The following is a 21,036-nucleotide window of genomic DNA, read 5'->3' on the forward strand; positions in this document are numbered from 1 at the left end:
CAACGCAGCGGACGCCCTCGGAAGATCTCTGAGAACGACTCTCGTTATCTGCGCCGGCTCACAACACTCAACACGGACGCACGACGGACCCCGTTGGGTCAGATCACTCAGCAGTTCAACCGAGGGCGTGATGATCCAGTCAGTTCCCATACAATTCAACGCCGGTTGAGTGACTTAGGACTTCAGCGGTCTTTTGCGATCACAAAGCCTCGTCTGCTGCCCCATCATAAGCGGAATCGGCTCGCATTTGCTAGAGCATATTGCGACTGGCACGTCATGGATTGGGCAAAGGTTGTGTGGACAGACGAAACGTCGTGGGAGCTTGGACACGAGAGCCGAATTCGAGTCTGGCGTCGCCCTGGAGAACGTCTTCATGAAGACTGTGTTCAGGCACACCCTCCACGTGGACGTTTGATCATGTTTTGGGGATGTTTCATCGGCGACCGCGTCGGCCCTTTTGTTAGCTACCGTGGACGCCTTAATGCGGAGGCCTACACGCAAATCTTGCAAACCCACTTCCTTCCCTTCATCGAGAGGGTCCCCGAGGATGAGCCCGAGCTTGCAAACTGGATCTTTCAGCAGGATAACTCCCCCGTTCACACCGCGCGAAGATCGAAGGAGTTTTTTGACGAAAACTTCATTCCTTGCATGGAAATGGCCTGCATATAGTCCCGATTTGAATCCCATCAAGAATCTCTGGGCTATTCTGAAGAATCGAGTCGAAAAACAGCGCCCAAGCACTCTCGATGAGCTTGAACGGATGGCGACGGAGGAATGGGCACGTTTGGACCCTGCGATGATTTTTTCACTTGCTGACAGCATGCAGCGGCGTATGCAGCAGGTTATTAATCCAAAAGGCGGCAGCATTGACTACTGAACCATCCCCGATAATAGTGCCGAATAGGTTGTATAAGTATGTTTTCATGTATTGTATGAAAATATACCCTTGCCGCATATAAAACCACGCGAAAATTCCGAAAACTTTTGTCGTGGTACTGTATATGTCGCCAAGAAGTTTCTTTGTTAAGCGTTGGAATGTTGCAGTTGCCTTGGTCAGTCCGAATGGCATCATGTTGTATTTGAAATGCCTGAAGCAAGTGCAGAACGCAGTTTTTTTGTGATCTTCCTTGCGGATCATCCGGCAGTGGTATGCATCCTGAATGGCAATGCCGGTGAAGGCAGTCGCGCAGCTCCTGGACGTTGGAATGGGGGGTTGCATCCTTATGGGTCATCTTGTTCAGGGCATGGTAGTCGATGCAGCAGTCGTACACCACCATCCTTCTTGGGGGTAAAAAGCACCGGGGTGCCCCATGGGCTGAGGCGTGTGAGCTGTTTCCAGGGCTCATTGAGTTCATCAGGACCGAGGTGTCGGAGGGGCTGCATCACAGGTTTCGACCCTGGCTCAAGGTTGATTGGAAAGTTATCTCCACCGCTAGCGGGGTGCATGCCCTTTTGGTCCTTAAAGAGTGTATGCTTAAATTTCTTAAGTATTGGTCTGAAAGGGTGATCCGTAGCGAGGGATGCGAGTGGGTCTTCTGCCGCTCAGGTAATGCCTCCTTGTTCTGGCACCAATGTTCGAGGATTGCATGGTTTGTCGGGGATATCTCATACTTGTATTTCATATTATACTTCTTTCCTTTTACACGATCCGAGACTCGGGCTGGCCACCCAAGCTCTCGGTGATACATTACCTAAGGCTCCAAGCCTCATTGAAGCCGTGCAAGCCTCACTGGCAGCCGATATATAAAGCTGTCAGTCGAGCGGCCGCTGCGGATGACTTCTTACTTTTTTTCTTCACTCCAATACATCGTTTCCAGCCCTCTCGGAAGGGCCCATTATCGTCCCAGTTTCCTCTGACGTTACAGATATGCTTTCTCGCAATCCAATCTATGCACCTTGTTGTGTAGATTGTCCACGTCGCCTCAACATGCATACGCAAATCAGCAACATGCTTGCTGGTGACACTTCCTCCAACGCTACGACAGACAATCCCCAAAGCTCACCTACCTACTCTGAAGCAGAATGGAGAAAAGCGCTACGGGAAGATCCATATGTGGATTACCTTGATGAAATTTCTCGGAAACCTCAACACGAGAAAACTTGTAGAGAATTTTGCTACGCCTTTGAAAGTGGAATAGTACGACATGAAGGACGCTTATAACATTGGAACTTGCAAATCCTGTCAACAATTCAAACCTGGTCATCATCAATACGGATTTCTTTGACCTCTTCCTATTCCATAAGGAAGATGGCATACGGTCGGATTTGATATTTTTGAAGTTGGAAGAACTGCAGATCAGCTTAATGCTTGTCTTGCCTGCATCGTTATCTCTCCAGACGTGTGATCCTAACACCACTCAAGAAATGTTGGAGGTATCATCCTCTCGAGTTCCTGTAGTTTATTTCCTCACGTGATCCCACTCCCGCTTACGCCATGCTTCCGCATACGTGACTTCACCCTTTTCTTACTTCACCGGACCTCGCGTCCTCCTTCCTGTTTTAAGACAAGACTGTATAACTTCATAAAATATAGGGCTTTGCCTTGCCTACATGGGGTTCTGATCGCTATCTACATTCCTTTGCCAGCTACCGCTAACTAGTAGACTATCACTGGACGCAAATTAGCTCAAGTTTTCTTAGATTGTGTATGGAAACATGTCCGTATGCCAAAAGTCTTTGTTACTGATTGTGAACGTTGCGCACTCTCCGACTTCTTCCTCGCATTTGATATTCTCCTTGGTGTCAAACACGAATTTGCTACCCCTCGACATCAACAGACCGACGGTAAAGTTGAGGGAGCCATCCAAACCCTCAAAACGATTTGGAAGCAATATCTCACAAAACCAATAGACAAAACCAATTGGGTCAAGCTATTGCCCTTAGTCAAATTCGCTTACAATACCGCTCCAAGGGAGGAATATGAAGGTTTATCGCCATTCAAAGTAGATCTTGGACGTTCTCCAATCCTACCGGATTGGAATCCCACTCTCAAAGGACAAGAACTCAAACTTTGAGCTGTTGATTGGAACGAAATCGAACTCTACAAGAAAGGGCAGGAAGACATCACCTGCATCGTGCGCGAAAACCTTCAGAGTGCACAAGACCAATTTGCACGTCAACACAACAAAGGTGTTGTATCCATCCTTTTTCGAGCATAACAGTGATTTGTTTCCTGAGCTCATGAAGGTTTATCGCCATTCGAAGTAGATCTCGGACGTTCTCCCAAGGTTGAACGCCAATTGCCTATAAAATCAGTGATCTTGTTGATTTAAATCGACAAGGTATCAACCTAGAAATCAACAAACAAAGAGGGCTTTGATTCTCAGCTACATGGATCGGACCATTCAAAATTATCGCACTCGGAACACATCCGGATACCTACAAACTCGATTTATCGCCATCGAAGATCAGCGGCATCTGGCCTATCTTTCATGTCGGTATTTTCTCGCCACATCGCAAAGAAGAGTACCTGCGACGTGTTGTTCCACAGCCTCCTGAACCAATTGAAGTACGCGGACAACCTTTTTGGGTTGTGGAAGATATCATCGACGAACGACACGCCGTACAAAACTTTCTAGTCAAATGGACGGGATATCCTGACCCTACATGGGAACCCAAATCCGCACTTTGTCAAACGCCTGCCTACCGACAATGGCGTAGAGCACACCCACGCTCGTTGGTCTTACGGAAACAAACAGCATAAACGCACCAGACCAGCGCGACGACACAAGAACCGATCATCTCATATCACATCACACGCGCAACGCCGCAAGAACCGCTCACTATCAATCACACCGCTCCCAATAGCAAAGTAAACTACATCACATCACATGTGGCCTCGCCAGAACCGACCTGACACACATCACACACAACGTCCGCTTAGGGACGCCTTGTGTAACGCCAGAGGAAACGTGGACGTAAGAGTTTCCCATTTCCTGTTTGTGGAACGTGTCTTGATGGTAAACTCGTCCGTGCCTTGCGTGAATTTAAGTGCGGGGAAGTCATCGTCGGTCCAGAGTTTCGCGATGTTGAGTGCGAGGATAAAGGGTAGGCCAAGGATGATATCCACACAGATGGGGGCGATAACGAAGGGTACGTTTTCCTTGACATAGGAGGTTTTCCCTTGGGTGAAGACCGAGAGCTGGCCGGCGACCATCCGGCTGGCTCCGTGCTTCCCAGTCTTATCGCCCCAGCGTACTTCGAGTTTGGTTCTAGGTGCATACGATTCGAACCTGTGGCGGTCGACCCACGTATCGCTAATAATTACAGTGTTGCATCCGATGTCGATCAGGATTCAAGCGCACTTCCCCTTGAACTTGCCGTGGACCATAAAAGTGTTGGCTGAGATCCGTGGTCCAGGGTGATCGTCTGGGATATGGTCCTGCAGTCGTGGTGGGAAGTTTGAGATGTTGCAGGCGGTCAACTTCAAACCCGAAAATCTGCGCTTCGGACGGTGCTGCAATCACTTTGGTCGCCGTCGCCGTTCCCCATCATCTCGCCATCTTCGTGGAGCTCAGCCTCAACCATGTCGATAGCCGGGCCCGGGCCTTTTGTTGTTCTTTTCCAGAGGGCACTGGGGTGTGTAGTGGTCCGAGGCGCCGCATAGCATCCAAAGGTTGTTATCGCGGCCATGTCTCTTCGGTTCCCATCGGTCGTGGTCATGGTCCCGATTCCCGATAGGGGTACAGTTAGCGCTATTGCCGCTTAACTTCTGGCGCTTGGCTACATACGTCGCCGTGGCTGAGGCCTGTCAGAGAGGCCATCGGGGGTAACACCTGCGACGTCGTTGGCATAGCCCCATGCGTTGTAGATGGCACAGGCCTGGACCTGGAGGTCATTGATCGTGAGCTCCCTGCCCTCGCTATTGGCGCGGGCGATTTGTTCGAATAAGTAGTTCGCCACGACCCTGCCGACTATATAGGTTTTGAGGCCATTGCAAAAGTACACCCTTTGCTGTCTGGGGGTCAGGGCCGCCTCTTTCGCATCCACCGTGGCGATCTGGGCGAGGAGAGTGTTGTAGTTTGCGATGTATGTGGCCAAACTATTCGTGTAGGTCAGGGCTTTGAGCCGGGCCTCGATCAGATTTTGAAGGTTCGCTGTGCTGTGGACTACCTTCAACACGGGTTGTTAACTGATGTCGTATACGATAACTACGTTGCTGTAAGGTATTGGAGATGGACTGGGTGATCGCCGACGCTGCTATTCGGTATGCAGTAAAAGAGGAACTGCTTGTTCGATAGGAACGCGCGGGAGCACTGTTAAAGTACTGTACCCGTGAGGCTGGAGTCCACTGGAGACACATGCTCAGACCGTCAGACGTCTCACAGGCGCGTGGTTCCCCAACCGGACAACCCACATTACCCCCCCCCCCCCCCCCCCCAGATTCTACGGTGCGAACCTACTCCAGCAAAGCAAAGTAGAATATGAAGGTGTCCGGGATCGCACACCAGCGCAATCCTCAATGGTCCTCACGGTGGACATGTCCCGGTCCTCATGGTGGAACATGTTCCGGTCCTTATAGCGGAACATGTTGCGACCTCGGACGTCAGGATAGTATGTCATTCACCTGGAGAGACCGTCGTGGGTCTTGCAAACCATTTGATCCTATGGTAATTGCTGTCCACGCTGCCTGCTACCGGCAGTGCGCGTCCCAGCTGTGAATGCAACGGGTGTGCTTCATATCCCACGTTGCCTAATACAAGTTGTCGGGAAATGGATGCATTGCAAACTCCGTAACTTGTACTACCCGTTAGAAAATGTATACGACGAAAACTATCGAGCTTCCCAGCAAAGCTTTGCAGCGTTCTTCGTCGAAAAAGTGTCTGAGGACAGACTTCTTCCGTTCATCCTGCGAGATATCGAATTGAGTCGAAGTCTTCATGTGCATGACGTAGAGGAAGATACGGATGAAGAGGAGCTGATGATGAGGGCAATGAGGACAAGGAAGAGAATGAGCGCGGGGAGGACGATCATTACGAAGCTGACGACAAGGTAGAAGAAGATGATAAGGAAGACGATGACAACTGGTGGCCTTAGATTCCGATGAGGACGACATGCATTCCGACAGGGACGCAGACTAGCCAAGCTATTATAAGATCCTCCCGTATCTGGCGTTCCATCCGAGCCTCCGCGCTAAAGTTTTCGACTACCTCAACAAGATCACTCAAGACCCGGAACTCGTCATGAAGGATTTTATCCCTTAGGACACCGATTACCCAATAGAACAACATATTTAAAATACCAAGGTTAAAAGCGAACGACAAAGTGAGCGATGATGAAGTTCATAAGGATCAGAAAAGATGAACGCAATGCAACATCCTTTCCTCTCTCCAGCGTATTTTGCAGAATGTCAAGCGCAAAATGATGGATGTCCGCAAATGCGCGTCGGAACCGGTTTATGCCTGTTTTTTCCGGCGTATGGTATGCCAACTAGGCTGCAGATCAAGTTAGATCAGTCCCAAGTCGAGGAGCTGCTACGGATCCGTATACATATTGACTAATTAGGCACTCCTACCCACTATCCACCATGTATAGAGCGTGCAGTGATTTTTTTCGTGTTCAATCTTAGGTCGTATCATTATTCCCCGAATGTTTTTCACATCTCCGCTTTGTATGATAGTTTCCTCTCTTCAAAGGGTACTTCTTGAGCAGGGTCGCATGTATGTACTGTATGTAGGGCCTGTCATTCGAACGGGGTAGATTGACATAAACGTAGTCGTGTCAGAGGGAAGGGGCGGTTGGGACCATTGCCGCATGCAGCCATTTAAAGTGATTCCTGTAATTTCGGACAGCTTAAATGATGATGCAGAAGCAAGGGGAAAAGGCAAGGGGTAAAATGGCCGCCAGTTCCGTAGAATTCGCGTAAGCAGGAACGCGTCGGACGCGTAAGACCCCGTCGCTCTGGACGAACCCCTTCCCTTCTTGCGCTTACTGCTGGGCTTGGTGAACGTGAAGCCTTTGCGTATTTATAGAGCCGAAAGATTCCGCGACGCTTTTCCGCGGTGCGGCTTTCCTTCGAAAATAGTTTCTAAGATCCGCCTTCTATGAGTGCAAAGGCAGGCCAACATCACATCGACACATTGTTCTACAGGCGATCTAAGACCACCCTTTCGCACGACAAAACCTTCCCTTATCCTCGAACTATTCGGTTTCCAACAGTCCGTGTGCGCGTGGAAGCACCAGAATCTTGCTTTCTTTCCTTGCTGCTTATCTACTCGGTATGTTGTGAATTGACTGTCAAATATGCATCGGTCTTCTCCCTGACTGTCCCAATAGATGAATTTTACTCTTGACCTCATGTCTCGCACCGAGTGCCCTAAGGCGAACGACCTTACCAGCGCCAGTGCTGTGGAAAACAGCAGTGAAACCGTATCCAGGAATGTGGCGCCGGTGAGCCACACAGGTCCCAATGTAAATACACGAGCACCGCTATCCTCAGCTGTTCAATCACGGGATCGGGGACCCCGGCGGAAAGAAGTGACCAATCATATCGAGATGGAAAACATCTGCTCGTTTATTCAGAAGCTCTATACGTATGTCTACTGGTAATCCCCAACCCCGATTCAGCTTCCAATCACGCTTAACCTGTCATTTAGCCTTGTCGACGCCCCGGAGCATACTCGATTCGTTCAATGGAACGCTGCCGGCGACGTTTTCATCGTTTTCCACAGTGAGGAGTTCGCCAAAACGGTAAACGAAGTCGATTGAGTGAATGTCAAAAATAGGAAACTCACGAGCATCTGTTATGACATCTGGCGATGTTAGGTCCTTCCCAAATACTTCAAGCACTGCAAATTTCCTTCATTCGTTCGTCAACTCAATGTATGAACGCAACCCTCTGTCTTCGTTTCTCGCTCTCATATGACACATATGCTGACACATCAAATGCAGATATACGGCTTTTATCGAGTTTCGGATGCCCGCAAAACTCCCCTGGTCCGCAGCAAAGAGGCCTGCGTATTCTCACACAACTACTTTAAGAAGGGCAGGAAAGACCTCCTCCCCTTGATACGTCGCAAAGTAGGCTCGAAGAAGGAGTTGAAAAGAGTGTATGCTGAGAAAGCGGCCTCTCGAGAGCACGAGCTGCAGACGGACCTTCATTCGGAGATTGACTTCATGGAACCAATAGACGCTGCTTCCTCGAACGAAGAACATCAAATGATGTTTGACATTCATGAGCCGCATCATTTATCGCACGGTCTCCAGATGTTTCCCGGGCGGCCATCCTCATCTTACGACGTGCATGCGCAAAAGACGCTCGAACACCAACGACGGGTTGAGGCAGCTCGTCGAAGCATGCAGCACTTGAGACATTTTTTCCCACACCCGCAACTATACCCCTATCAGTTTCCACAGCCCTCAGTGATTGCTGGAGCCTTCGGATCGCCAACCGCTCACGATGCGAGGACAATGGTGAGATCTCATGGGCTCCATTTTGAGGAGCAGGCATGGCCGCCTGTGCTTCGGGTGGGCGCACAGCACGCAGAGGACTTTACGACAGATCCTATTGGTGGGTTGACCTCACTACCATTGTATTCGGATGCCTTGAGATAGGGAAGCAAAACTAACCAATGCAAAAAGATTTCGACAGTTCTTCAGACATGTATACCCAGGACGAGGAGCTTCAGCAGCATCAAAATAAGCTGAGTCACATAGAAGAAGAAGACACAGAGTTCCATTCCCCGCAATCGGCACGTGAACTGGAGCAGGACACACAAACGTCGGACGACCAAACTGAGCTCAACGCCGGATCAGTTGGTAGCCTGGATACCAGCAACATCTCCCACACACATATACCCGAGAGCTTCGCGAAGCATAAGCAGCTTTCCTTTCATCGACGAGCGCAGCCACCGCCACCGATTTTTACAGCCTTCGATCCGCCGAAGTTGACCCATATCAGCCTCCCCCCTTTGGTCAAAGCAGACGTTTCGGGGCCTTACGAAGTTGATCTTCGGGCCGCCTCGATTCCCGCAGATCCATTTCCAACAACCACTACGGACGAAGATGCCGGTCAGCTCGCAACATATAGAGAACATAAAGGCCTGAACAGGCTACTGCACAAAGGACATATGTCCGCCAACCCGGTGCTCTCTGGGCGATACCAAGAAGGTTCATCCAGGGCGCCGATGATCGCTCCCTCCGACCCTAAATCAGCGATCTGTCTTCCCACCGACGCGGCTCGTTTGACCCATCAGCGTTCGATAAAGTCCGGGCGTGGTTCTGCTACAGCTATTCCTGCTGGAGCTTCCAGCTTCCGTCGATTCGATGATGTCACAATCATGGCGGCGGCTGCAGCTGCTGCCGCGGATCCTTATGGACTTCTCGCTTCCCCTGCCGACGTTCTTGCCTACGCAAGCCTTTCGCCGATGCCATCGTCGCTGCCTTACTCTTACGCTCTCTCTCCTTATCTTTTCGGCGCTGGACCTGCATCCGCCGCGACCGCACGATCAAGCCGACGACATGGGCGGTTCCAGCCCCCGACACCGACTGGGGAGCAACGCTGCCAGTGCTGCTCGGACATCGCGTCAGCTTATCCCCATGGAGGTTCTGCATCGCAGGATCAAGGCCGACTTCCTCCGCACTACCCGTATGCCCCAGACGAAGAGTAGCTTGTATTTATGTCGACACTGTGTCAGCTGGTCTTGGCATACCTTTCATCAATAATTTATGTTTGTACATAGACAGAGTTGGAAATGTTTGATGGTACCATATCTTTCCTCAACTGGAATTGGATTGCCCGACGTGGTCGTGGGGAATGGACTGTCAATTACCGCCATGTTTTCCGCCCCGATATCGTAGAGCACACCAGTCGGAACGCCAATTGGTTGCCATTGAAATTGCCAAACGGCGGTAGCAGCGGGCATGAGCTATAGTTGGGATGAATTAATTTCGAATGAGAGACATTGAACAAAATTTGGGTCGCTCGCATATGATGGCAAAATACTACAGAAATGGGCAAGGTGGAAGAAACTACGATGACTGCAGCGGGGTAAATGCGCGGAATTGTTGGAGAAAAATCTATGTTAGGAGGATCTAAGCCCATGGAACGAGAACGTTTGCAGGAAAATGGCGAGGGCGTAACCCATGCTGGTATCAGTTCCGCTGGGCGCCGCGCTCCATAACTACACTGCCTTCTGCTAATGTGCGTTCATGGCTGCCAAAACCAGAGGTCTCGGGAGTCAAGTACGAGATATCGTCCCAAGGGTGGCGGTACAATCCTTGCTTGAGACGCTTCTGGTCAAGGTAATGTCCGATGAAACCGATAGAGCGGCCAAGGACGAAGAGACCGTTCAAAGTACCGATCTGAATGTTCAAATGAGAATGGATGGTGAGATAGAGCTTAACAACTGGGTATTGGTGAAAGCACCCTTACATACCTTGATGTACTCCTCGGCCTCTTCCCTGCTGAAAGCGCCGCATCCCCTCAAGAGATCAACGAAGGCCACCCCGACTGCGCCATCAACATTGAGAATCAGATTGTCCTTCTTCGCGGTCGTAAATTTCTCGACCTCGAGGGCGTAACGGAAGATTTCGGTGTTGGGGAAGTTGTTCAGCACAAAGTCCTTTACAATTTCCACGCGGAGATCGGGGTTCGTCCTCGACTTGATCTTGTGGCCGATACCCAAGATGAGCTGGTTGGCCTTCCGCTTGGCAGTCACAAACTCTGAAGGCGCCAGGTTGGAGTCATAGGCTGTGGAGAAGTCCCTCGCGGCGCCATCCAGAGCTCCACCGAAACGATCGCCGATGGTGAGCAGACCGGCAACGAGAGAGGAGATGAGGTCTTTGCCGGCACGAGCTGTAACGATGGTGTTGTGCGCTCCAGAAACAGCGGGTCCGTGGTCGGCTGTCAGCATAAGAACCATCTCAATGAACTTGGCGGCGTAGCTGGGCAACCGACGCTTGAACCAGAGCAAACTGAGGACGCCTCCGATGCCAATGTCCTCCTTGAATACTTCGCTGATGGCCATGCCTGCGTAGAGAAGTTCTTGGCCACGGTCATCGCAGATGGTCGAGATGAAGGATGCAGGTTTGCGGATGAGACCGAGTTCCTGCGCCCAAGAGTAGTCGATGGGAATCTTGGGAACAGGGGGCTCTGCTCGGGGGACGATGGTCTTGTTGGAAGTCAATTTGCGGTAAACTTCTTCGAGAGCTGCTGGGAGATCTTCGAAGGTGTCGGGGACGATGACACCAGCAGCCTTGAGCGCGCGGTTCTTCGCCTCTGCGGTTTCAACGTCCGAGTTCGCGAAACTGCCGGCGTGGCCGAATTGCACGTCGGTGGTGAACATCTTGGCGCAGGTACCGATACACCAAGCGACGACGGGCTTGGTGATGCGGCCCTCCTTCACAGCTCTTGCGATGTGGTATTCTTCCACCCCACCGACCTCTCCAAGAAGAACGAGGATCTTGGCGTTGGGGTCCTTCTCATAACGAAGCATGTGGTCGATGAAGGTGGAACCCGGGTATCGGTCTCCTCCAATAGCAACTCCCTCGTATACGCCATCGGTAGCGCGTGAGACAATGTTGTTGAGCTCGTTGGACATACCGCCAGACTTCGAGACGTACGCAACGGATCCCGGTCGGTAGAGTTTCGAAGATACAATGTTGTCCATCATTCCACCGGTGTTGCCGATCTTGAAGCATCCAGGTTTGATACCACCGACAGTGGCGGGACCGATTAGAAGAACGTTTCTCTGGGTAGCTTCGTGGAGGAGAGCGCGTGCGCGCTTCTCTGGTACACCCTCGGCAATGATAGCGATGGTGCGGATAGCGGGGAACGACAGAAGCTGAGTTGTCGATTCGTACACACTTCGGCAGGACGCAAAGTTGACGACGACATCAACTCCCGGGAAACGGTCGACGGCCTCTTGTACGGTAGTGTAGACGGGGATGAGCATCTCCTTGGTGCCCCAGTAGAATTTTTGCACGTGGTGACCACCGAACGGGTAGATCATGCAGGCGACGGAAGGCTCCTTGCGGTTGCACATGAAGTCAAAGTCCAGCATGCCTTGCACGGCGCGAGGCTGCATCCCGTAGATGAAAGCGCGGGTCCTGGACGTGAAAGGTACAACCCCGGCCGGCAACGTTGTGTCCTCTTGAACAGTCTGCGCACCGTGGCTTGGATCGTTGGTAGCCTGAGCACCGGAAGAAGGCTGCGCACCGTCCAACAAACCGGTAGAAGCATTGGCGTGTCCGTTGAGAGCCTTGGCAACATCACCTCCCTTCAAAGCCAAGGGCACAATACCGGTGACGTGCATTTCAGGACCAAAAACGTTGATCTCGACACCGAGATTCTCGCCGAGGTTGCGCATCATGCGAAGACCTTCTTGGTAGTTCGGGCCGGCACGTCGGACGAAAACGCGAACGTGGTGCTCTTGCAAAGGTCGTTGGTATTCCTTCATGGCGCGGATGATTCCCTTGAATGTGGCGGCGACGTTGGTGAAGTTGGCAATTCCTCCTCCGATGAAGAGGAACTTGCCCTCGGGATGCGGGTTACCACGCGTCATGAGGTCGAGGATGGTTTTGCCGTACTCATAGGTTTGCGATTCCGAAGGAGCGCCAGAATACTCTCCGTAGTTGGCGAGCTCGTGTGCGTAGCCAAGTGCTGCGATGGCATCGGAGTAGACCACGGAAGCACCACCTCCAGCAACCATCGTCCAAATGCGACCAGTCGGGTTGAGAACCGTGAGCTTCAGGGAGGCCCCCGTCTTCGCGTCAAGGTCAGCAATGTAGGCCTCTTCCTTCGTTAGCTCCCTGCCGAACGGTGCCGGGAACTCCATGGCGGGACCGTGGGAAGGCCCAGAAACGGTGGTGCGGTATGCGTTTTTCCGTGCCATCGCCCAGTACTTTCCGCACTCGAACTCAGCGGTTTGGTCCAGCTTCGCCGCGAGATCGAGGTAGAAGACTTGTGCAGGACCTGTGCCGTTGGGCGAGTCGAGGACAACGAGAGGGTTGATTTCGAGGTAGGTAAACTGCAGCTCGGAGTAGACGGCATACAGGCGTGTGATGAACTCAACCAGAGTGGCCTTTTGAGTGGCGGATTTCACGTCGAAGAGGAGAGCCTTTTCGATAACGCTCGGTTCGGGGAAAGGCTGGTCGACCTGCACCAGGAACTTTCGGGCCTTGGCGTCGACGTCTCCGACATCAACACCTCCCTCGTGCGTGAAAAGGATCCAGTCACCTTCACGAACCGAGTTGATCGCAACGTAGTATTCCGAGTCTTGCGGATGGATGCAAAGGGGCTCGACAAGGAAAGTGTGTAGGAGGCCCTCCGTCTTCTCGAGTTTGAAGGGCTTCCCTGCACGCTTGGAGATCCACTCCTTCACACCTGCCCAGTCCAGGTTGATGCCCAAGAGTCCGTTCTTCCCCCTACGCTTGATCAGTTGGTCAGGCTTGCAGACAAGCTTTTGCGAAAGAACCCAAGGATTCTCCTTTTCGGCGATGTCGAAGACTTCCAGTACGTGGTTCTGGAATTGCTGCTCATTTACGAGGAGGGAGGTGTCGAATGCGAGGTGGACCATGCGGTTGGGAGCGAGGAAAGTGGCGGCGGGGTTGGTGGGAGAAGTTGCGGTGGGACTGGGGAGGCTGGCTTTGCCGTTGGACTTGACTGAGTGCTCTCCGTTCGACGTCGCTGGTGATGTGGCAGAGCCGGTGGTGGCACCAATACCCTGCGAAGGATGCGACAGGCGGGGAAGCCAGTACGCCAGGAGGTGCTTCCCATCAAACTCACGGATCGGTTTGGCCGACATGATGAGCAATCACGGCTCAGGCAGTGAAAAAATTCGGACGGCGAGGTAATAGGGTCTGGGAAAAGGAAACTGAGTTATTACTGACTCTTCGGCCCAAGCCAAGTAGATCAAGGTATCCAGCAGTTCCACCATAAACAGCGGGAGTGAGGCGCAAGGATGACTTACATGTGCGTGTGAAGTTGGTTTGAAAGTGCGTTCAGTATGCAAGCGAAACTGCTGGACCACTCGATGTTTTCGGATATAGTAGCTTGGCTGAACTGCTAGATCGGAACGAGCAAGGATGGTACGAGAAACGTCAGGGACAACCGCGAAGTTTATAGGACTCGCTGAGATCCGGCCATGGGACTTTGATGGGGATATATACCTGCCAGCGGAATGTTATTCTGAGTTTGGTCAGAAGGTTTGTGGGTTTGGACGGAGGCAAGGGACGAAGCCTTGTCGGTGTGAGCTTTTATACGATTCCTGGATCTGTGTGGGAGGAGGGACCGCGCGTTTGGGTCGTCCTCCGCCTCTGACACACGCATCATGGTCGCCCACTTATCGCAGCAATCAGCGACTTCCCCTCGCTCTCTCTCGCACATGCACACAAGGAAAGGCCAGAAGCACACAGCATGCCACACATCCGTCCTACTCTCCTTCGACCTTACAGATGACAAGCGATAAGTGAGGGAGGGGAGGGGTATTAGGGAGGTAATGGTGAATGAATCATTGCAGCCGGGGGAGAAAACGCGTCCGCTCCGCCATTTACCCTTTACTGCGCGCCAATGGCATCCGACTGGTTCGTCGAAAGATGGTACGAGCGGAAACATCGATTTCACACCGGGCCACACATCATATGCATACTGCATCAGCTGCCAAATCACCGTCTGCATAGTCCGCTCTTCCGACCGGGCAGTGGGCCGATAAATCCAGAACATTTGCACATGCATTCCTGTCAAAGTTCGAATAACATGCACATCCTATGGCGTACGGCGCGACGCATCTTCCGTGCATACTCCGTATCGATCCAGTACGGACTATACTGAACTACATCGAATATACTGTAGTCTGTGGACCGCAGACAGACGACAAACATGTTACACGTACTGTACAGGTGCCGGTTGCTGAATGTGGTCGTTCCGGATAAGGATCGTCCCCACAGGGGCAGAGTTCGCGCTGGGGATTTGTGCAAGGTCTGCCTCGGCGGTGTTCGAAAAGCTCTTCCTCAGGCTTTTCCCGTTCACCAGCGCACATCCACATATCGATCTGTGTCAAGCACCTCGTTGCTGCACCACACACGGGCAGTTTCAGCGGGTCTGGCCGTCTCGAATCGGACATGAACGGGGAAAAGGACGGGAAGTACTCAATCAATTCTCCTTTCTGCCGACAAGTCACGTGGTCGATCGATCGAGTAGGAAGTGACAGCAATGGGTTTCCATCTCACTCAATTCAGTTGCGTGCCATCTTGGAAGATCTCATCCTTGAACTGCCTTTCCCACACTGTTTAAGAAAAACATGAAGTTCTCATTGGAGCCGGCTGCAGCCGCAACCAGGACCGCCACAGTAGGCTCGCCTGCGATTCTGGACGCATCCTCCGCCTTGCAGGAGGCCGCAGTGCTTTCAAGGGCACAAGGACGTGAACAAGCAGATGGCGAGGAGAGAGACTTACGAAACACTTTAGCAAAGGCTTTGGAAACTGAGGGCATACTCATAATGCACGCCGTTGCTCGATGCGAGGTATGTAATGGTCAATGAAGCTCCTGGCGATAGCCTCCACATTATGCCCTATGCCCTATGCCCGCTGGAGCGTACTCAAACGATATTTGTGTGTTCACTTCCGTTCTTCTTTATCGTTCCCGCAGCAAGCACATCATAGTCGATTTCGGCTAATGCACTTGATGGGCGGATCTGTCCCGAGACGTTTCAGCAAATGCGACTCAACGCCAATAACTAGGCACGGCACCGTTGAAGGCTTCATAATACCACACGTTAATTTGGGACATGAATCGGCATTTCATTCGGGCGTTATGACATGAGTTTATGAGCCAAACTGTGCAGAGCTATCTAAGTTTTATATGCAGGGCCATCCGTCGTCTCAGATACTACATAGTGTCTCTACAAAAAATCTACGACTGGGCGGCAGCATTTCGCGATTGAAATAGGGTCGCGGTGGCGTGTCGAGTAATAGAGGCATTCCCAGTTACGCATACGCCTGCAGGAAATCCTCTTCGTCGAAATCGCCAATCCTCTCTGGGGACATGAAGTGTTTGCTACTACTTTTGGAGATTGCGAATCCTGCCTCCATCTGTTCCGCAATCGCAACGGTGGGTGACTGTGCTGCCGCGATGCTCTTTGACGAACCGTGGCGAACTGTCGGCTGGCCTAGTTTTCGCTGGAGGGATCCCAGCGTGGGAGCGTGCCTCGAGTGGCTATTTGATCGGGCTTCTTTTGGCGGGCTAATCGGGTCGTCTTGTCCGGAATTCGATGCAAAGAAGCGGATGACGATCTCGCTTTCACGCAATGGTGGAGGCATCTGGCAGAGGCGGGAGAGGTACTTTGAAATGTCTTCCTGATGGTCGGTCAGGCGTGCCTCTGAAGGGCGTTCGCTGACCATGGCCGAGAGCGCTGGAGGCAGTGGTGGGATGTAGACTTTTGTCTCTGCGTACGAGCCGAACTTTTGTGAGAGGGAGTTGTTAAGAATGAGAAAGTCCTCGTACGAGCGGTTGATGACGACGGTCCTGCTTGGGAGTACGACTTTGATCACGTAGCAAAGATCGGCGCGGGGGTGAATGGAGCCGAGGGATTCAGCGTGGTGGGACATGGGTTGGCGAACGATGGACACGACTTGAGCTTTGACAACTCTCTCGAATAACGGGTTGTATTGCTGATGGGCAAAGCTTCCACCATATGCGTTTGAGCGGCTCCCATTGTCAACGGTGCCTTCTCGTAATCGGGTATTCTGGCGCACCGACACTTTGCGAGGAACGGTGCCGGCCCGAACCCTTTGCTCAGCCTGCTCCATGTCGGCCACAGGTCCAAGGCGCATGCCTTCGGAGTGCCGGCGAACATTTGTCTGCAAGTATGAATATATTCTCCGTCCGATCTTGGCCATAGGCCCAGCTGCGTTTTCTGCTGCAGCTGCCGCCGGCATCGACTCTGCAATGTGGCCCGCGTTCTCGTTGTGAGTGGTCGGTGGTCGTGCTGCTGCGTTCTTGCTGGCGGTCCGTGCCCTCGCCGCCGGGTCGGGGTCTTTGCTCATCAAATCCACGAGCTCAAAATGCGAGATGGGCACCAGCCCTGACACGGCTGTGCGTGAGAAAGGGGTCGCATACTGTGTACTCACAAAATACAGTTGCTTTATGGGGTCCGTCGAGAGAACGTAGAATGCTTGGCTTTGGCGGAATGAGAGGAGACAGTCCGAGTCCGTAGCTTTCGGAGCTATAAAGTCGGCGATCGCCCTTATCTTGAAGATTGTGTTTGCTGTTGCGACCATGGTTGCTGAGCTTGTTGTTCGAGGCGAGGGCTGCGTATATTTTGCGTTTTCTCAGGCGGTGGGTGTTGATGGGAGAATTCGAGAACGTGCGATGCAGAAAGAAGGAGGACCGCTGACGCCAGCGCCGACGACGGGAAGGGCAAGAGAGTTACAAGAAGAGCGGTTTGCGAACGCTCGCAGGAGTTTGGGCGACTTGCGCGGACACCTGCAGTATTAAACCAGCCAGCGAGCCAAAACTTCTGCCTTCTTTTGCTCAAACGCTTGTGCCCCCCTGAGCCCGCTGAGCCCGCTGAGCTTCCTCTGAAAGAAAGGCCGGAGGGGGTTGTTGCCGGTGGGTGGGGTGGGGGTTGGCGCCTGGATCTGGAGGGGACGGGGGGGGCGGCAGCGGGGAAAAAGCGATAGATACTAACGGGGCCCAATACCATAAGCGAACGTGACCCGATGCCCCCCATCTCTCTCTCTGTCTCTCTCTGTCTGTCTCTCTCTCTGCCGGCCAGCAACTTCGTTCAGATGCCCCCGACACGCTGTGTGAGAAAGGCGTTCGTGGCTCCGTGTGTTTTCCCGCTCTTGTCCAATCAGCGCGCAGACTTTCCCATCCAGCCCCGTTTCGTCTCACGGCCGATCTTGCGGTATCGCATCTGACATTAGATCTTACCGTGGGACCCGGAGATCAGGTAGTAGCTCAAACCGGCGGTTCTCGGGTTGAAAATTGAGAGAGGCGAATGGATTGTTCACAAGTTGTATCATTTGCAGCAAACTGAAGGGTGGCGCGCCTTACATAATCTCGAACGCGTTCTTGATGTCACCCATTTCCGTTTCGATGTCTGATGAACTTCTGGAGGGAGGCGGGTTATGTTCGCGATTTTGAACGTTTGGAGGCAAGGAAAAGGTGGCTGCTTTCTTCAGATTGTTTTTGTCACACCGGCAGGCTAGTACTAGTAAAGTTTCGGTTAAAGAAGACACTTGGATTGTGAACCACGCCTGGGGTAGTCCGCTTCAAGGCCAGCTCTTAACTACGTAACATACGAAACAGCATGTAATTCCATGATTGTTATGTTATGTACCACAATCACGCTATTTACAAAAACCAAAAATGTGCGAGATATGTACAAAATCAACACACCAGTGCAATCAGGAGCGAAGAAACCTAAAATAAAGTTGGTGTCTCACGTCTGAGCCGGTGGAGGACTCAATCGCTCTGGTGGTGGAAGATCCAACTTGGCCATGACCTCGTGCACAACCACCTCCCTCTCTTTCCCCTTGAACATCCTCCCTCCAACTTCTTGGACTTCGAATCTCCCATTGAGCGCGTCCCATGTGCTTTGCGATATTAGCACTTGATTCGTGGAGGCCATCGAGCAGATGCGGGAGGATGTGTTGACGGTGTCGCCGATACAGGTATATTCGAGACGCTGAGATGATCCTATAAAACCAGTGAGGAGCTCGCCTATGAAATGCATGTCAAGATGTTAAAATGATTGATGCCGATGGAATATATTGCATAACACGTCAAGCACGTAATAGCATACCCGTGTTGAGCCCGATGCCGACAGATACCGGCTCTTTTCCGGTTTTCGCCCTTTCAATGTTCATATCCCGAATAGCTTCTTTGAACTCAAGGGCAGCGCTCACGGCCCTGAATTCCGGATCTGGCCCCTCGTCCGCTAACGTCCCAAATGCAGCCATAAGGGCATCGCCAATGTACTTGTCGACAATACCTGAGTACTTGAAGACTATATTGACAAGCTGCGCGAAAACACAAAAATTAACCTCGCAAAGGTGTAACAGGAAAGATGGGAAGTGGGCAACTCACCCGCTCAAAATAGTCGTTCAAAAGCGAAACGACTTCCGACGGAGTTGACTTTTCCGACAATTGCGTGAATCCACGAATGTCGGCGAACAGAATCGTCCCCACCACTTCCCTTCCCCCTTTACGTATCCCTTCGATTCCTTTGGCATGCGTCATCTTGCTGACGACGTGTGGCGGCAAGAAACGAGACAAGTTCTCTTGCAACTTCGCTTTGTTTTGGATCTCTTTAATGAGTAAAGAGTTCTCGATTGCCAAGGCGGTCTGGGTTGAGATGGTAAGGACCAAGGAGACATCTTTCGTCGAGAACGCGTTGATTCGGTCGCGAGAGTCCAAATGCAGAATCCCGTGCACTTTGTTATGTGAAATGAGCGGCACGCAAATCACAGACCGAATCTGTCCGACTTTCACACTGGCTTGCTTTGAAAGCATCGGATCTTCGAAAGCGTCCGAGGTGACCAGACATTTCCGCGAATGGAACACCTTCCGCAGGATAGTCGAAGAGAGGCAAATTTCCTTATGATCGTAGCCCCGCCCTTCGCGAATCTTGACGTAGTGTACGCAAAGCATATTGGTGTCCTCCTCCCGTAGTAACACAACAGCTCGGTCGATGGGGAGAATGTCAAACATCAACTCGCAGGATTTAGACAATGCTGACGTGATGTTGGTGGAAAACACTTTGGAGAGCTCGTACGCCAGTCGCAGTTTCTCGTAGTCCTCCCTCAACGTGTTGATATCCGTGACATCGTCCCCTCGTTGAAACTGATTCGACACCATATCCGTCCCGGTTGCCGGCAACTCCGCTTGAATTGTCATCGACTGATCGTACTTTTGCTCAGAAGGCAAAATTGTTACAAGTTTGTTATATTTGTAATCGTCATCATTCTGCCCGGCGGCCGAGGGACGCCGAGACGGAGACAGCGCATGCGGTGGTTGTTGATATGCGGCTGCTCCTGATGCTACGGCCCCATATACACTGCCAGGAACCGCCGTGGTTGGTGTGGATGGGGACGGTAGTGGCGATGATGGCTCGACTTTGATCTTCCGCGGTATGCCATCATGGAAGTATAGAATGAAAGACCCAATCTCAATCTTATCATTTTCCCTCAGGAGGTGTGGAGTATTCGGAGCTATCAGCTTGTCATTCACCCTGATGCCGTTCGACGAGTTCTTGTCACGCAGATAGTATCCCTGCTCGCCTTTGACGATCAGTCCATGATATTTGCTTATCCGCGCACATGGAAGGGATATATTGTTGTCATCCCTTCTCCCTACTGTTGTCTCATCGCCAATCTGTATTGGTCAAGATTTGATTAGCACAAGGCCATTTATGCATTCGGAAACAGAACTTGAACGAACCAATGGGAAATCCGTCTTGCCGCCGAATTTCGTTGTATACACCAGCCGTGGAATGTTATCCGCCACATAACTCCGTCTTGGCATCGTATGCACAATGAGCCGCTCCCCATCGGAAGGTGGAGGGGATGGCTTTGCCTCCACTGGCGGAGTGTTGAAAGCTACACCGTTGCCATGGCGAGTTCGGTTTCGGCTCTTTGGCAAGGAATTCGTGCCGGCTGTGTATGCGGACACCTGGCTCGTTTCCGAGTCGGCGGAAGGGCGTCGTGCCCCGCCCGTCAGAACTGTGTAGGCGTCCATTACGGGATCCTCCTCCCCCACCACAGTTCCTGGGAAATCGAAACTCATCGGCAACCCTGCGGGTTTGTCAGCAATGAAAGGACAGGCGCAGGGAGGGGAATCGTCCGGGCGAGTGACCAGAGGGCTCAAGAGCGGAGCGATTAGGGGGAGTTTGAACGATATACGTGCGTCGGAACTTTGTCGAAACTAATGCGACTTGACTATACGCGGGAGCTCAGCTGTAACCGTCTCAAATTGTTGTTGAGTGTCCAGAGTGAGCGCAGACCGTCAGAGAAAGCGACTGAATATATTACGTTGCGTATGGTATGCTGGAATTGCGATGGCGTGAGTTGGCTGGGGCTGATGAGTGTTGGCCT

At 52.0% G+C, this 21,036-nt stretch overlaps 5 protein-coding genes across 5 annotated transcripts; 1 reads left to right on the plus strand and 4 right to left on the minus strand.

Moving 5' to 3' along the window:
* The first annotated feature begins 6,941 nt into the window (after positions 1–6,941).
* On the plus strand, positions 6,942–9,860 carry EV422DRAFT_538337 (HSF-type DNA-binding-domain-containing protein). Its single transcript, XM_053070966.1, has 6 exons — positions 6,942–7,217; positions 7,276–7,532; positions 7,596–7,689; positions 7,765–7,821; positions 7,891–8,509; positions 8,581–9,860. The coding sequence occupies exons 1-6, from the start codon at positions 7,044–7,046 to the stop codon at positions 9,606–9,608; spliced, it is 2,229 nt and encodes a 742-aa protein (XP_052923336.1). The 5' UTR covers positions 6,942–7,043; the 3' UTR covers positions 9,609–9,860.
* On the minus strand, positions 9,688–13,745 carry EV422DRAFT_602413 (citrate synthase-like protein; the record flags this gene model as incomplete). The annotated part of the gene is made up of 2 exons (XM_053073718.1): positions 9,688–10,302; positions 10,377–13,745. 2 exons carry the CDS (start codon positions 13,743–13,745, stop codon positions 10,093–10,095), a joined length of 3,579 nt encoding a protein of 1,192 aa, XP_052923337.1. The 3' UTR covers positions 9,688–10,092.
* A 51-nt stretch (positions 13,746–13,796) lies between these two features.
* On the minus strand, positions 13,797–14,763 carry EV422DRAFT_182847 (uncharacterized protein). The gene is made up of 2 exons (XM_053065160.1): positions 13,911–14,763; positions 13,797–13,800 (listed from the first exon to the last, which is right to left on the minus strand). The coding sequence occupies exon 1, from the start codon at positions 14,672–14,674 to the stop codon at positions 14,060–14,062; it is 615 nt and encodes a 204-aa protein (XP_052923338.1). The 5' UTR covers positions 14,675–14,763; the 3' UTR covers positions 13,797–13,800; positions 13,911–14,059.
* Positions 14,764–15,483: 720 nt separating this feature from the next.
* EV422DRAFT_182833 (uncharacterized protein) lies at positions 15,484–17,437 on the minus strand. Its single transcript, XM_053065159.1, has one exon. The coding sequence runs from the start codon at positions 17,215–17,217 to the stop codon at positions 15,925–15,927; it is 1,293 nt and encodes a 430-aa protein (XP_052923339.1). The 5' UTR covers positions 17,218–17,437; the 3' UTR covers positions 15,484–15,924.
* A 684-nt stretch (positions 17,438–18,121) lies between these two features.
* Positions 18,122–20,848, minus strand: EV422DRAFT_182831 (uncharacterized protein). Its single transcript, XM_053065158.1, has 4 exons — positions 20,384–20,848; positions 19,031–20,317; positions 18,747–18,963; positions 18,122–18,664 (listed from the first exon to the last, which is right to left on the minus strand). The coding sequence occupies exons 1-4, from the start codon at positions 20,726–20,728 to the stop codon at positions 18,384–18,386; spliced, it is 2,130 nt and encodes a 709-aa protein (XP_052923340.1). The 5' UTR covers positions 20,729–20,848; the 3' UTR covers positions 18,122–18,383.
* Between the last annotated feature and the right edge of the window lie 188 nt (positions 20,849–21,036).

Source organism: Fimicolochytrium jonesii, assembly GCF_025526975.1.
Source record: "Fimicolochytrium jonesii strain JEL569 chromosome Unknown EV422scaffold_22, whole genome shotgun sequence".
NCBI lineage: Eukaryota > Fungi > Chytridiomycota > Chytridiomycetes > Spizellomycetales > Powellomycetaceae > Fimicolochytrium > Fimicolochytrium jonesii.

What these genes read in the sequence shown, in the direction of transcription:
- EV422DRAFT_538337 (XM_053070966.1), top strand. Translation starts at nt 7,044, where the DNA reads ATGAGTGCAAAGGCAGGCCAACATCACATCGACACATTGTTCTACAGG. An exon ending in TTTATTCAGAAGCTCTATAC is followed by an intron (nt 7,533 to 7,595) that starts GTATGTCTACTG and finishes CCTGTCATTTAG; the next exon opens with CCTTGTCGACGCCCCGGAGC. An exon ending in GTGAGGAGTTCGCCAAAACG is followed by an intron (nt 7,690 to 7,764) that starts GTAAACGAAGTC and finishes TGGCGATGTTAG; the next exon opens with GTCCTTCCCAAATACTTCAA.
- EV422DRAFT_182847 (XM_053065160.1), bottom strand. Translation starts at nt 14,674, where the DNA reads ATGCATGTGCAAATGTTCTGGATTTATCGGCCCACTGCCCGGTCGGAA.
- EV422DRAFT_182833 (XM_053065159.1), bottom strand. Translation starts at nt 17,217, where the DNA reads ATGGTCGCAACAGCAAACACAATCTTCAAGATAAGGGCGATCGCCGAC.
- EV422DRAFT_182831 (XM_053065158.1), bottom strand. Translation starts at nt 20,728, where the DNA reads ATGAGTTTCGATTTCCCAGGAACTGTGGTGGGGGAGGAGGATCCCGTA. An exon ending in GCAAGACGGATTTCCCATTG is followed by an intron (nt 20,318 to 20,383) that starts GTTCGTTCAAGT and finishes TGACCAATACAG; the next exon opens with ATTGGCGATGAGACAACAGT. An exon ending in CGGCATCGGGCTCAACACGG is followed by an intron (nt 18,665 to 18,746) that starts GTATGCTATTAC and finishes TGCATTTCATAG; the next exon opens with GCGAGCTCCTCACTGGTTTT.